The 16,432-nt window shown below is 42.8% G+C and overlaps 1 protein-coding gene across 1 annotated transcript; it reads left to right on the top strand.

Annotated features, from left to right (window-relative positions):
- The first annotated feature begins 12,525 nt into the window (after window positions 1-12,525).
- LOC311113293 (myeloid-associated differentiation marker-like) lies at window positions 12,526-14,515 on the top strand. Its single transcript, XM_084156512.1, has one exon. It carries the CDS (start codon window positions 12,990-12,992, stop codon window positions 13,887-13,889), a length of 900 nt encoding a protein of 299 aa, XP_084012638.1. The 5' UTR covers window positions 12,526-12,989; the 3' UTR covers window positions 13,890-14,515.
- Window positions 14,516-16,432: the final 1,917 nt, after the last annotated feature.

Below are 16,432 nucleotides of genomic sequence, written 5' to 3'. Positions count from 1 at the left end.
CCGAGGCAGCGGGGGATTGTCAAGATGAAAAACTAGCTTGCCTGTTTTGTGGGCCCAGGCTGAATAATAGAGGCTGGCTGGCAGAACGGTCTGGCCGCTGGTCAAACAAGAGAGAGGATGATGGAGAAAGATCCTATTGGACTTTATAGTGCTGCCAAAATGGATATGGATACCATGGGACCTACCCTGGCGGTAATGCTTAAGGGTGATGTTTACCTTAGAAACAGATCTTGGGTCAGCTCTGTAACTGTGCTGTTTGTCTTGTTACAGTCGACCAGTGCATTCTATGGCCACAGGTCTATGACAGTCTCAGCAAGCTACATTGTTGTTATTACTGTGCTGTAGCTACAGTAGAATTCAATCGATTCTTGACGTTGTGTAGCTGGATGCAACTCATAGAATTTGAATAACATCTATCAGGAAATGCCAATGAGCTTTGTGATTTACATGAATTGTCTGAATCCACACTAATACAGTGATATTAGCAGTATTGCACTTTTCATGTAGACTACTTTTGGCCAGCTAATAGTTCAACCACCGATCAAACAACATTATAGACTCAAAGTTCAAAGCCTGTTTCTGCAGGATTATTTTGCTGTGACAATATAGGTCAAATTAAGATCCTACATCTGAAGCTAACTTGTCTGAAATCCAGACCTGTTTTGTGCTAACATTTCAGTCATTGTACTCTGTGTCATATGCCAAACATGTATGCTAAGTTTGCCATTACAAGGAGTGGAATGTTAGCACAAGCAGGCTGGTAACCAGGCTAGAAATGTACTGTATATCCTTATCATAACAGTGGCTGTGACAGATGAGTGCATCACTGTACGCTAGTAGTCTGTGCGAAGATTGCGCCCTACTGTGTCCCTCTGACGGTGTAACACTCTCCATAAACTAAAGAGCCATTGCTTCTTATCCTCATTTTAGTCATTTAGCAGACACTCTTATCCAGAGCGACTTAGAGTGCATACATCTTACGATAGCTAGGTGGGACAACCACATATCACAGGCATAGTAAGTGCACTTTTCCTCAATAAAGTAGTTATCAGCAAAGTCAAGCTAGGAAGGGTGGGAGAACAGAGTGCTCAGGTTGGGGTGTAGAGTTTCAGTATAGCTTGAAGACAGGGAAGGGTAGTTCCTCTTGCTTTACCGTAGGCAAGCACCATTGTCTTGTAGTGGATGCAAGCTTCGACTGGAAGCCAGTGGCATGTGCAGAGGAGCAGGGTGTCATGGGTAAACTTGGGAAGGTTGAAAACCAGGCGGGCTGCAGCGTTCTGCATAAGTTGCAGGGGTTTGATTGCACAAACGGGGAGCCAAGTCAACAGAAAGTTGCTGTAGTCCAGACGGGAGATGACAAGTGCCTGGATTAGGACCTGCGCCACTTCCTGTGTGAGGTAGGGTCGGACACTACGGATGTTGTAGAGCATGAATCTGCAGGAGCGAGTCACTGCTTTGATGTTTGCAGAGAATGACAGGGTGTTGTCCAGGGTCACATCAATGTTCTTTGCACTCTGGGAGGTCGACACTGGAGTTGTCAACCATGACGGAGAGGTCTTAGAGCGGGCAGGCCTTCCCTGGGAGGAACAGCAGCTCAGTCTTTTCGAGGTTGAGCTTGAGGTGGTGGGGGGGGAGAGAAAAGTAGTTGAGTGTCTCCACATAGCAATGATAGGAGAGACCATGTGAGAATATGAAAGAGCTGAGTGACTTGGTGTATAGAAAGAGGAGGGCCAAGAACCGAGCCCTGGGGGACACCAGTAGTGAGAGTACATGGTGCAGACACAGATCCTCTCCACGTCACCTGGTAGGCGCAAGAGTGCGCAGAGCCTGAGATGCCAGTCCTGAAAGGCTGGGGAGGAGGATCTGCTGGTTCAAGGTGTCGAAGGCAGCGGATAGATCTAGGAGGATGAGAACACACACACACAGACAGACAGACAGACAGACAGACAGACAGACAGACAGACAGACAGACAGACAGACAGACAGAGACAGAGAGACAGAGAGAGAGAGAGAGAGAGCTTTGGCAGTGCTTTGGCAGAGCCTCCGTGACACAGAAGAGCAGTCTCGGTTGAGTGACCAGTCTTGAAGCCTGACTGGTTAGTGTCAAGAAAATCTGAGTGAGATAACAAGGGAGTTGATCAGAGACCGCACGCTCAAGTGTTTTGGAAAGAAAAGGGATTCAGGTCTATAGTTTGACGTCAGATGAGTCTAGTGTTGGTTTCTTAAGGATGGGAGCTTCTCGGGCCATTTTGAAGTCAGAGGGGACGCAGCCAGTGGTCAGGGATGAGTTGATAAGGAAAGTGAGGAATGGGAGAAGGCCTCCAGAGATGGTCTGGAGAAGGGGATGGGGTCGAGTGGGCAGGTTGTCGGGCGGCCAGACCTCACTAGTCGCAGGATTTCATCTGGAAAGAGAGGGGAGAAAGTTCAAGGTGTAGGGTAGTTCTGTGTGAGTGGGACCAGGGAGCAGAGTAGAGTGGAAGAGGCAGAATCAGGAGTCAAGAAGGAGAAGGATTTAGCAGAAGAGAGAAATGATAGGATAGAAGAGGAGAGTAGTGGGAGAGAGAGAACGAAGATTGCGACAGCGCATTACCATCTGGGTAGGGGCTGAGTGGCTAGGTGTGGAGGAAATGGAGACAGAAAAAGAAACAAAGATCAGAGACCTGGAGGGGGTTGCAGTGAGATTAGTAGGCGAGCAGCCTCTAGTAAAGATGAGGTCAAGCGTATTGCCTGCCTTGTGAGTTGAAGGGGATTGGGAAAGGGTGAGGTCAAAAGAGGCAAGGAGAGTTGGAAAGAAATCAATCGAAGGCAGATGTCAGGAGGTTGAAGTCTCCTAGTATGAAGAGCGGTGAGCCAGCGTCAGGAAATGAGCTTATCAATGTGTCAAGCTCATTGAGGAACTCTCCAAGGGCACCTGGTGGGCGATAGATGACAACAATGTTAAGCTTGAGTGGACAAGTGACAGCATGGAATTCAAATGAGATGGGCAGGTGAGCAGGAGAAAAGAGAATAAAAAAAATATCCAGTTAGGAGAAATAAATAGCCCTGTGCCACCACCGCAACGAACAGATGCTCTTGGACTATAAGAGAAAACGTAGTCAGATGGAGAGCAGCTGGAGTAGCAGTGTTCTCTGTGGTGATCCATGTTTCCGTCAGGACCAAAAAGTCAAGGAACTGAAGGGCAGCATAGGCTGAGAAACTCAGCATTCTTGACCGCAGATTGGCAGTTCCAAACGCTGCCAGAGACCCAGAATTCCACATGGGTTGTGCGTACAGGGTACACTAAATTAGAAGTGTTGCAGCCAAGGGGTGGGGAGCGTCTGTAAAGCCTACAGGGAGAAGAGCCAACAGGTATAGAAAACATACACAGTTGCCAAAGCTATAAAATAATAAATGATATAATCAAAAAATAATTACGTAAGAAACTCAAGTGAGAGAGTGGTGTGGTGTGGTGTGGTGTGGTGTGGTGTTGTGTCTCCCTCCCTCCCTCCCTCCCTCCCTACCTTCCTTCCTTCCTTCCTTCCTTCCTTCCTTCCTTCCTTCCTTCCTTCCTTCCTTCCTTCCTTCCTTCCCTCCCTCCCTCCCTCCCTCCCTCCCTCCCTCCTTCCCTCCTCCCTCCCTCCCCTCCTCCCTTCCTTCCTTCCTTCCTTCCCCTCCTCCCTTCCTTCCTTCCCCTCCCTCCCTTCTTCATAGTTATTGTTGATCCACAGCTTCCTATCTTCTGGACTATATTTTTGATGTTCTCAAATTATGTCTGTCCGTCTATTACTTCTCTAACATCAATGCAGTCAACATCAGCTATTGCTAAATACTCAATGGCATCAGCTTGTGCAAGTACCATTACTTTAGAAGCTTTGATACTTAGTGGTGCCGAATTGAATTAAAATCAAATCAAACTGTATTTGTCACATGCGCCGAATACAACAGGTTTAGATCTTAGAGCGAAACTTACAAGCTCTTTCCCAATGATGCAGAGTTAAATAAGAATATAAAATACAAGAAATAAAACACACAAGAATGAAGCTATATACATGGAGTACCAATACCATTTCAGTTGAATTGAATATCTCAACCAAGGTAGTCTGGTCTCTTATAGGGGACTGACCAGAAGTGAGGTGAGCGAAGCCACATAACCCAGGATTGAGTGGGTAACTCTAGTGATGTTTGGGCCATCTGATACAGCTGCAGTGTCCTGTGTGTGTTGACCCCTGGAGCTCCTTCCATCTGGTCAGACAACTTAACAGCTGCTGACCCCTACCTGTGTGTGTGTGTGTATGTGCACTTGCCCCATCCCAGAGCAAGGTGCTGATCTGGTGTGTCATCTGATCCCTGTAACACTGTAACAGAACTCTACTGCGGACCTTCACCATCCACCTTCACTAATCTGTATTTTTAAAATACTGATCTCAGTCCAGTTGTTCTGTAGAGTTGATCCATCCTGTTTTAAAGTGCAGGGGAGACACAGATCTGTTCTGGTGTCAGTCAATCCTGTAAACATACTCTTTTGGCCCTACCTGTTTTTTGCCTTGGGCTACCCTGAGAACAGTGTCATTCAACCATTCCATAACCACAACATGACTCCACATCACTGATACAGAACCAGAGACTTAGAAACAGTATTACATAAAAACAGTATTCCGGCAACACAAATATAGGAGCCTGCAGCCTAACTGACGATTGCTCAAATATCCCCTTTCGATCTAAAGCAAGAAAGGGGATATCACCTTTAAAGTCATAAAGGGTTATTTTAAGCACATTTATGTAATGTCTCAAGCAGATCAAGTGTCATTATATCATACTGAGGTGGTTACATGAAGCACACCTATTATTGTTTGTGGTTATTGTGTTTCATTGTGTTATTGTGTGAATATAACTATTTTTGTATTCCAACTGGCTAAACATATTCTATCTAATGAGAGAGAGAATAGTTGTATGTATCACTGGAATCATTACATAGCACCAGCAGCTAAGAGCTGAATTACTTGATTCAATTAACAATTTCTGATTAAGAAGACAATGTTAGTTGCTCTCTTCACTTAGAGGGTGCCCTCTATAGACTGGAGGACTGTATGCGGAAGAATGCCCAATCCCAAATCAACCCCTCCCCTGCCCCTCAGCATTTGTAGGTCACGATGGAGCGTTTACCATATTCCTTATCCATATTCCTTATCCAAGCGCATGACAGTAGGGGTAAAGGATAGACGCTAGTGGCTGTTTTGGGATGAGCACTACATGGATGTTCAGTTACAATGACATCCCCTATTCTATTGTACTCCCAGTCATCCCTTTGTCTAAAGCCCTGTTTGTGTTCCTGTCTTTTCAGTGAGAAAGAGTATGATTATGAAATGCAAATGGAAACAGTGGAGCTTTTCATTAAGATACGCTACGGGAAGCAAGGTGACATCAGACAGAGCAAGGACTTTACTGCTTACTTTACAATGAACACATGCAAACACACACATACATTCACACACAACAAACACACACCTACTGAAGCCTTTGATTTGATTAAATGAAAGGTTCCTAACAAAACTAAAGACGGCGGGTTTGTGTGTGAGTCACAGGAGGCTGCTGAGGGGAGGACTGCTCATGATAATGGCCGGAAAGGAGTAAATGGAATAGCATCAAACCATGTGTTTGATGTATTTGATACCATTCCACCGATTCCACTCCAGCTATTACCACGAGCCCGTCCTCCCTAATTAAGGTGCCACCAACCTCCTGTGGTGTGTGTGTATGCGTGTGTGCGTGCCTGCCTGCATTCGTGTGTGTACATGTGCACGTGTGTGTGTACCCGTGTGTTTGGGTTCACGTGTGTATATGTGTGTCATATGTGCATGCGTGTGTGTGTACGTGCACACCTGTGTGTATGTACGCGTGTGTGTGCATGTGTATGTCGTGTGTGTCGTGTGTGCTTGCGTGCGAGTGTGGGAGGTTCTGACCAAACCTGATGCTACCCTGTGGTCTTATAAAGCCCGGCAACTTCAATAATGTTCTTTATGTCCGTATCGACCGAAGTAGACACAGTGTGTGTGCAAGATTGCCTCACGCGCTCACTATACACTGTGACAAAGCTTTGATGTCCCCTTCCAAAAACACACACACACGCGCCTGCTCCCAGCCCCAGCATGCAATACAATGTTGTTTGGTTTAAAGTGGAGAACAGAGGCGATTCTCTGCTTTTAAATGATTAGCTTCCTAAGTCGGCCGTAATGATATAGTTTGACTGAAGTCTGCAGTTTATTAACTGCATAAAGACGATATTATTAGTGTTAGGGAGAAGGCAATCGGCGGGCTTCACCTTTCAGCTTAGCAGCGGGAGTCTGTGGCGCTTTGATCTGAATCATTGCTAAATGTCTTTGTGCGATAGAAGGAGCCGCTGGAACCAGCACCGGGACCGGGGCCACATCAATTATTCACTCTCCTCTGCTTTTCTTTCCCTTTCTTTCCCCCTCCCTCCCTTCTTTCCTCCCTTCTTCTCTCTTTCCCCCTCTCTTTCCAAAATGAAAAGTTGCTCATCTCTTTTTTTCTGTGTTAGTTAGGCTAGTGGGGGACAACTCCTCCTATTTCTGTGAGGTGGCTGTGTCCTTGTGGGTAGTCAGTGGTGTCCTTGTGGGTAGTCAGTGGTGTCCTTGTGGGTAGTCAGTGGTGCCCTTGTGGGTAGTCAGTGGTGCCCTTGTGGGTAGTCAGTGGTGTCCTTGTGGGTAGTCAGTGGTGCCCTTGTGGGTAGTCAGTGGTGCCCTTGTGGGTAGTCAGTGGTGTCCTTGTGGGTAGTCAGTGGTGCCCTTGGTCGTTGCTGTGTTATATCATCTATGGCCATAGATATACCCAACCGTTCAAAGGTTTGGGGTCAAGTTTGGGGAAAAGCAATTTTTTTGTCCATTAAAATAACATCAAATTGATCAGAAATACAGTGTAGACATTGTTAATATTGCAAATGGCTATTGTAGCTGGAAACGGCAGATTTTTAATGGAATATCTACATAGGCGTACAGATGCCCATTATCAGCAACCATCAGTCCTGTGTTCCAATGGCACGTTGTGTTTGCTAATCCAAGTTTATCATTTTAAAAGGCTAATTAATCATTAGAAAACCCTTTTGCAATTATGTTAGCACAGCTGAAAACTGTTGTGCTGATTAAAGAAGCAATAAAACTGGCCTTCTTGAGACTAGTTGAGTATCTGGAGCATCAGCAATTGTGGGTTCGATTACAGGCTCAAAATGGCCAGAAACAAAGAACTTTCTTCTGAAACTCGTCAGTCTATTCTTGTTCTGAGAAATGAAGGCTATTCCATGCGAGAAATTGCCAAGAAACTGAAGATCTCGTACAACGCTGTGTACTACTCCCTTCACAGAACAGCGCAAACTGGCTCTAACCAGAAAAGAAAAAGGAGTGGGAGGCCCCGGTGCACAACTGAGCAATACATAAGAGTGTCTAGTTTGAGAAACAGACACCTCACAGATCCTCAACTGGCAGCTTCATTAAATAGTACCCGCAAAACACCAGTCTCAACATCAACAGTGAAGAGGCGACTCCGGGATGCTGACCTTCTAGGCAGAGTTGCAAAGAAAAACCCATATCTCAGACTGGCCAATAAAAAGAAAAGATTAAGATGGGCAAAAGAACACAGACGCTGGACAGAGGAAGATTGGAAAAAAGTGTTATGGACAGACTAATCGAAGTTTGTGGTGTTCGGATCACAAAGAAGAACATTTTTGAGACGCAGACCAAATGAAAAGATACTGGAGGAGTGCTTGATGCCATCTGTCAAGCATGGTGGAGGCAATGTGATGGTCTATGGGGTGCTTTGGTGGTGGTAAAGTGGGAGATTTGTACAGGGTAAAGGGGATCTTGAAGAAGGAAGGCTATCACTCCATGTTGCCAATTTCCTCCTACAACTGGACAATGACCCAAAGCACAGCTCCAAACTATGCAAGAACTATTTAGGGAAGAAGCAGTCAGCTGGTATTCTGTCTATAATGGAGTGGCCAGCACAGTCACCGGATCTCAACCCTATTGAGCTGTAGTGGGAGCAGCTTGACCGTATGGTACGTAAGAAGTGCCCATCAAGCCAATCCAACTTGTGGGAGGTGCTTCAGGAAGCATGGGGTGAAATCTCTTCAGATTACCTCAACAAATTGACAACTAGAATGCCAAAGGTCTGCAAGGCTGTAATTGCTGCAAATTGAAGATTATTTGACCAAAGCAAAGTTTGAAGGACACAATTATTATTTCAATTAAAAATAATTATTTCTAACGTTGTCAAAGACTACATTTCCTATGCATTTTGCTATATTTCCTATTCAAAGTAATTTAATGTAAGTTTTCATGGAAAACAAGGACATTTCTAAGTGACCCCAAACTTTTGAACGGTAGTGTACATACTCAATAATGCCCTAACAATAGTAGAGAGTAATGATATAGATCAGTCAGTGTCTATGACTCCTTATAATGCATAGCGGTCAAGGATACATACCACTGAAAACTGCAGTGCAGAAACTTGCACAGCATGATAAACAATTCTACATGACTCCTGTGAAAGCCACAGAAAGGATATGATCTACTCTCAGTCCTCTATTTGTGTCTTACATTCGGTTGCAGAAAGCCAGTGTTAATCTTTACACTTCGTAAACCCAGTTTCTCACTGGTGTCTAGCGTCTATAGTCATTGTTTGTGTTTATTGGTTACCAATTCCAATCAGATTTGTTATCAGAATTTTAAAACAGTTATGTGATGTTATTAATGTGATGTGTATGACATATTGATTCAAATAGACTGAATAACAATATCAAGTTGTACACAGAAACGATGATTGTCTATAATGAGTAAATTTGTACAAGCAGTGTGAGAGTTCATCTCATAGTGATACATTGGGGGTCCCTTCCAGGCCTGCGTTAGTACGGGGTCTTGCTGCTCTAGAGAGTCAGTGTAATTCATATATCTACCACATAGTGGCACTGTTACCCAAATCACCTCCTTAAACACAGATAGCAGGTAAGATTGACCACTTTTAACATTGTAGATATTCAAGACCAGTCATACAACAAATGCACCTTTTTTTGTTTTACAAATTTGCCTTGAATGGCAGCTTTGTAAAAATCAATCCAAACAGCCACTCAATTAATAGAAGGGTGATTTGACTAAAGTTTCTTAAACCCAAACTGAGAATGATTCGTCCTGAGATATTCGACTCCATCCTACGTAGAATGAGGTAAGTTCCATCACAACGCAGTCAGTTCAAGAAATGAATTATCATATCAATTATAAATAGAACTCATTGAAATCAATGGACAATTTCTACTTTGAAATTAAATTCCAGTACATCTAATTAGAATGTAATAAATTCATCCCCAACCTTGAAGTGCTAAAGCCTCATACAATACTTCCATACAGCGAGCTACCTTGCATTGGTAGGTGTTTCTGTTGTTTATTTGCTATTGTGTGTCTTTGTGGAGAGTGTCTTCTCTTGTCAGTAGGCCGTTTTTGAACTTGAATTGATGTATCCCGCGTTTAAATATAACACAGAAAGCAGGTTCACACCTGAAGTGACTGTGTGGGAGCATCACAAGACTCTTTGTGTTCATGTACAAAGACACACACACACGCGTAAACAAACGGACACACACACACACACACATCATAAACAGAATACAGCAAAGGTGGAACCAAGTCACTATTATTCGAGTCACAAGCAAGTCTCAAGTCACAAGGTCCGAGTCTCGAGTCGAGTCGAGTCCCAAGTAGAACGGGTCGAGTCTCGAGTCAAGTCCAAGTTGTGCATTCTAAGAGAAAATCAAGTTGAGTCGAGTCACAAGTTTTTCCAAGTAATAATAATAATAATAATAATATGCCATTTAGCAGACGCTTTTATCCAAAGCGACTTACAGTCATGCGTGCATACATTTTTGTGTATGGGTGGTCCCGGGGATCGAACCCACTACCTTGGCGTTACAAGCGCCGTGCTCTACCAGCTGAGCTACAGAGGACCAAGTCAAGTCTCAAGTAAAGTAAAATAAAATCTATACATGCAATGACTTGTTCAACTACAAATCGAGACCTTGGGACTATAAGGTTCTATTTGACATTTTTGTCAAAAATTATTTAGTCACATATAATAGATCTTTAGATGGTTCTTCATATGTCTGTGAAGTTATATTTTTGAGAAAGTACATTTGTGAAAAAAAAAGAAAAGCATGAAAGAGGTATCTGCATATCCAATCACAAGCCTGAACAAATACAGATGGCCCAATCAGAACACATGTCTTTGCCATCTCCCTCTAAGTATGGTTTTGGCTAGTCTACACAGCAGTAATGGCACCCAAGCAAAAAAAAACAATACATTTTAGTCATTTAGCAGACGCTCTTATCCAGAGCAACTTACAGTTAGTGAATACATATTTATTTTTTTATACTGGCCCCCCGTGGGAAACGAACCCACAACCCTGCCGTTGCAAACGCCATGCTCTATCAACTGAGCTACATCCCTGCCGGCCATTCCCTCCCCTACCCTGGGCCAATTGTACGCTGCCCATGAGTCTCCCGGTCGCGGCCGGCTGCGACAGAGCCTGGATTCTAACCAGGATCTCTAGTGGCACAGTTAGCACTGCGATGCAGTGCCTTAGACCACTGTGCCACTCAGTCAGAAATCTTAAAGTAAATGATGTCACATCGTTGTTCAGTGATGACAGTAATTCGTCTGATGATCATAATACATTTCTTGATGTAATTGATGATGTGTTCTGACTCTATTTTGGTAAAATAGTGTTATTCTATCATTTATGTATTCAAATAGCTAGTCTTCTTAAAAACTGAACATATCTAATACACACGCATACATCATGAACAGCATACACGGACGCATACACACACAGACAAATAAACAAATGTACACACATACACTAACAAACACACACACATAAACTTACAAACATACTCAGACCCACTTACTCACAAACACCCAAATAAACACATGCATATGCTGAAAAACAGATGATATATACTTTGTACACACACACACACACACACACACACACACACACATGCTGTATACTCATTTATCTGCACACCTCAAGCACACATACAAGTGTTGTCAAATGAAAGAGGAGCTGAGATATTCTTCTCTACCTCAGGTACCACTTTCCCGAGGACTGTGTAGAATCAAATGTTCCACATATAGCTCCTCTGAAAAGCACTTCAATCAAATGATCTACGACATCCTCCAATTGTCAATGGGCCTTGGCTTGCATTAGGCTTACCCAGCTGTAAATCCAGATCTGATATATAATAGATAGAATCAAACACCATGTAAACAACATTCAGTTCACACTGACCATATTTATGCCTCCATAAACGGGGTCAAAGGGAGTGTGTGTGTATGTGTGTGTGTGTGTGTGTGTGTGTTTGCATGCATGCATGCATGCATATGTGTGTTTTAGTAATACATTATTTACAGTAACCAGAAACAAATTGTTCGCCATAATTCTAGAAAAGGGAACAACATGACATGAGAACTGTATCAGGGAGAAAGATAGTGACGTTAACGACGATGTTATTGCGGTCACCTGCAGCCACCTACACTATGAGACTGAGAGTGCACTGCTGCAACCATAACAGGAAGTGGAGCCAGTGAAGTGAAGAGGTGGGCGGAGATAGCGGGGTTGCGAAGAGTGGGGGTATACAACTTGGTCTCAGAGCATTTCTTATTATTCTCTATGTAATTTCCGAGACACTCCATTTAGTATGATATGTCACGTTTCGTATGGTATGTATTTATTTGTGGATGTCCTTCACCCATTTCGTATGATATGTTACGAATTTCAATTCATATTATAAGTTACCAATTTTGCAAAAAGGTACAATATGTTACGTATTCGCTAAATTTATGATATGTTACGAATTCTAGCTAGGTGGCTAGTTGGCTAACGTTAGCTTGGCTAGGGGTTAGGGTTAAGTTTAGGAGTTAGGTTAAAGGGTTAGGGTTAGCTAACATTTTACATTTTAGTCATTTAGCAGACGCTCTTATCCAGAGCGACTTACAGGAGCAAACAGGGTTAAGTGCCTTGCTCAAGAGCACATCGACAGATTTCTCACCTAGTCGGCTGGGGATTAGAACCAGCGACCTTTCGATTACTGGCACACCGCTCTTAACCACTAAGCTACCTGCCGCCCCCACCTAACACGATAAGTAGTTGTAAAGTAGCTAAGAAGTAGTAAGCAGTTGAAAAGTTGCTAATTAGCTCAAATGTTAAAGTTGTCCATGTTGAGATTTGAACCTTTGAATTGCTAGACGTTCGCGTTATACACCCACCCATCCTCCTCGACCAACCACCCTACTTTCGTTTTTTGCCTTATGTAACCATACCAAACGTAATATATCATACTAATTTGAGTGTCCCGGCTATATGTTTACTATGTTACGTCTAGTCTATGAGACCAGGCTGGGGTAAAGGAAGCAAGGGATAGAAGAGGTCTAGTTTTAATCAGGTTTGCATTGTGAAGGGTATAGGTGGTACAGGACAGAGTGAAGATGACCGCTGGCTCATGCGCTGGACTGTCTGTTTATGTGATTTTTGGGGCCTTTCATTTTGGGCCTACCATGTTCTAGTTCAGGAGGGTTCTTTCCTGGATTTGGAGTTAGCAGAAATGAGAAATGTACAAGGGTTGTCATCTGATTGAAAGAGCTCTACAAGACAGCGTTCTTCGATTTTTTTTCTCAGTTGTTGGGAATATTTTTGTGAGTTGACTCTATCTTGGTGCAGTACATTGTCCTGGTTAAGGTTGTTGACATCCTTGCAGAAGGTGGAAGCAAATTTCAGTTTTAACCTAAATTAACTTGAATTTGAGCTTGTCCAAACTGAGGTTTGGAGATGTATTAGAGGAAGCAAGACACCTCTTTGTTGCTCTACAGCAAAGCCCGTTACAACATTATAAACCTCTGTCTACAGCCTTTTTGGACTTTCTCATTTTGGACTTTGTTTGGGAACCACCACCATGCCTGTAATTGTACTGGAGGCCAGTGATCTGACCAGCCCTCTATCGCTGGTGCGTATGTGGGCTCTCCTCTCCGGTTGCCTTACCTTCAGCCTGGTAGCCTCACTGGTTCCCTCGGAGCTGACCTCTGACACCCACCTGCCCTCCTTCAGGATCCTCTGCATGTTCACCTGGTGCCTCTTCTTTATCCTCACCCTCCTAATCCAGGTGATCAACATCATCCAGTTCCACAGCCTGTTCCCCATCTCCTGGAAGAACCTGACCATGACTGTGGCGGCTCTCGCCGCCCTCATGACCCTCAGCGCCTCGGTCACCTTCCCCTGGGCGGTCATGGATTATGAAGGTGTCTGGCCCCGTCCTATCGCCGCCTCCTTGGTGTCGTGTCTCACCTTCCTGGCCTATGCAACCGAGGCCTTCCTCATCCGCACCCAGACCCAGGACCAGAAGGGCTACATGGCCAGCATGCCCGGCCTGCTCAAGGTGCTCCAGCTCTGGGGAGGATGTGAGATGATCGTCCTGATAGTGGAGCAGGTCCGTGGAGCTTTGGTAGCTGTAGGTTGGCAGCTATGGGTGTCTGGGGCGGTGTATGCCCTCTGTCTCCTAATGTCCCTGGGTACAGTGATGGTGGTTCTAGGGGACTGTGCTGGGCGATGCCCCCTGCCCTTTGACCGCCTGCTGGCCGGCTTCAGTCTGACAGGGGTGCTTCTCTATGTGGTCGCCACCATACTGTGTTTTACCAGAGTCCTGCAGCTACGGAACCGCGGCCAAGACCTCACAGATGGGAAAACTGGGCCCACCGTGGTGATCATGGAAACGGTGATGGCCAGCATTACTCTGCTAGCCTACACAGTGGACCTGGCCTTCTCTATCAAACTGCTGCGGGATAGGAGTCATGCCTGAAGAATACACGCCTGGATAGTTGACCTTCAGAACACATAACATGTACATTATGGATATTACCATAGTCATAGTTTACTATAGGAAAAGGGGACACAGTTATGCTTTTGTCGAAGTCCATGAAATGTTAAGTTCTGTTGATGTCAATTTTATATAGATTCTAATCAGGGCCTTGAAAAATGAAAAACTAATGTCATAGATATTTTCATGTACAGTATCATGTGCACAGTGTTGGGGAGTAGTTCCAGTACATGTAATTTAACTACATTTTGCAGTAGCTTGGTGGTAGTTTAACTAAATTCAAATCTTTGTAGTGTTTTTAGTAGTCAATTACTTGTTTGCCATGTAGTGGTGTAGTTATTACTGCAACTGGGTGGTACCACCAATTCAGTACCTTTTTGAGATTGTTTAACTCGGTGAAAAAAAACCTGTTTGATTTCAACTAATTTTAACATTCTGTCATAAAGAGCACATGTAAAAATAAAGGAAAACTTATTTTTTGGGTTATCTCAAGAGGTTTTAAATAAGAAAAAATATTATAGTAAATGCCTATTAAGTGCCAAATAAAGTAACAGGGTTGACTGTAACAGTGTTAGCGATTTCATCTTAAATCAGCCATAAATCAAATCAAATCCATTTTTATGTGACATGCGCCGAACACAACAGGTGTAGACCTTACCGTGAAATGCTAACTTACAAGCCCTTAATCAACAATGCAGTTTTAAGAAAATAGAGTTATGAAAATATTTACTAAATAAACTAAAGTAAAAAATTATTTGTGACAGAGGGAATAGAAGCTTGTTGTGTGCAACATGTAGGGGCAATTGAACGCAAGCGTCACCCAAAAAAATGAAAGTGTTAAAACATTTCTAGCCTATCTATGGGTAACCGGGTTGACATGTTAGGCTCGACCCAATCAGTTTTCCACCACAAAACACCAGAAAATGGCCAAAAAGAGTAGAACCAGCCCACCTGCTTTTACAGAGGTTACTTTCTAAATGTAATCCTTTACAGTTACTAGTTACCTGTCCAAAATTGTAATCAGTAACTTAACTTTTGGATTACCTTAACTCAGTAACATAATCTGATTACTTTCAGTTACTTTTGGATTACTTTCCCCTTAAGATGCATTAGAAGAAGACAAAAATGATCCATCAAATGCATTTTGTGTGTCATCATTGTGGTCTCTGACTTGTGATCGGACTCGCTCAGGTGGAACAAATTTATGCTGCATTCGTAACCAAGTGGGAAGTGCGAATTTACCACATACGACTTGGAAAAATCCACTTTAACGACCCTCCAACTGGTCATTACTAGTCTATCATCCTGAGCTCCCACTTCTTTCACCTGCTGACTTCTGACGTCACTTACTAATGAAATGACCTTGATAGCAGCATTTTCTGCAGTTAAATGCAACAAAACATTATTTATAAAATAGCAATCTATTAATATAGTTTTGAACACTGTGATTTGTTTACAAGCATGATAGCTGTACTTTTAGTGTATTAGTTTACGCAGCTTGTTGGCCATTAGTCAATCAGCGTTTCTCAATGAGATCAAAGGACATGAATGCATCCAACTGGTATTTACGACTTCACAACTGGTAAATTCCTACCTCCCACTTGGTTACGAAAGCAGCATTAAACTTGCACCTTTTTTCAATGCTGAATTGAATGTCATTGAGAAAACAGAAAGTGTCAAAGTATTTTTTTTCTGCCAACATCCTTTCTGAATTTAAAAGTAATCCAACAAATAAGTATCTGTAATCTGATTACAACGTTTCTGCTGGTAGCGTAACCGATTACAGAAATAAATAAAAAATCAGATTACATGTTACTACCCAACCCTGCTTTAACACTATTATTTGACTATTAGATGTTCAATGTTTCTTTAGTAAAAAAATATTTCAAAAGGAATAGTTTAACCATATTAAAATGAGAGTTCAGTTCATGTATCAGGGTTGACCTTAAAATGAGGCACAGATTCCTTAAAACAAATCACTAATCACATGAAATAAATAATAATCTTCAGCAATGACTGTCAAAGCAACAAAATTACTAGGGCTTTACAATGATAGTGAATACTTTGATATATGTTGGGGTTAAGTGAGTTAAAATATTATTGGAAGTCACAGAGGGTGCATGGAGGGACATTTCAAAAGGCACTTTAGCAAATCTTTATTCAAATAAAAAATCTGAATGATTGAATTCTCCATGTGGTCTATATTAAAGGGAACTTCACTGAATAGAAGTGGGTTTAAAAATCAATATTGGTGCACAATTTCTACTTAAAATATCAAAAGGCACTCATTTCGTGGAACAACCTAACTACCTACTACATTTCCTACATAAAAAAAATGATTTTGCAAAAAAAGCAAAAAATAATAACTCAATATTAGGATGGTGTTCCTAATGTTTTGTATACTCAGTGTATATTTGTATACTCAGTGTAGCTTTACTTTAGCTCTTGCATTGTGAAGTAATTGGTAACTTGGCAAACTATTTTTATATTCTTAGATTTGTAAAATGAAGTTGAAATAATCACAT

Source organism: Coregonus lavaretus, assembly GCF_964263955.1.
Source record: "Coregonus lavaretus genome assembly, chromosome: 40".
Lineage (NCBI taxonomy): Eukaryota > Metazoa > Chordata > Actinopteri > Salmoniformes > Salmonidae > Coregonus > Coregonus lavaretus.
The sequence above is the reverse complement of the archived record's forward strand: the minus strand, read 5'-3'. Positions and strand labels throughout refer to the sequence as shown.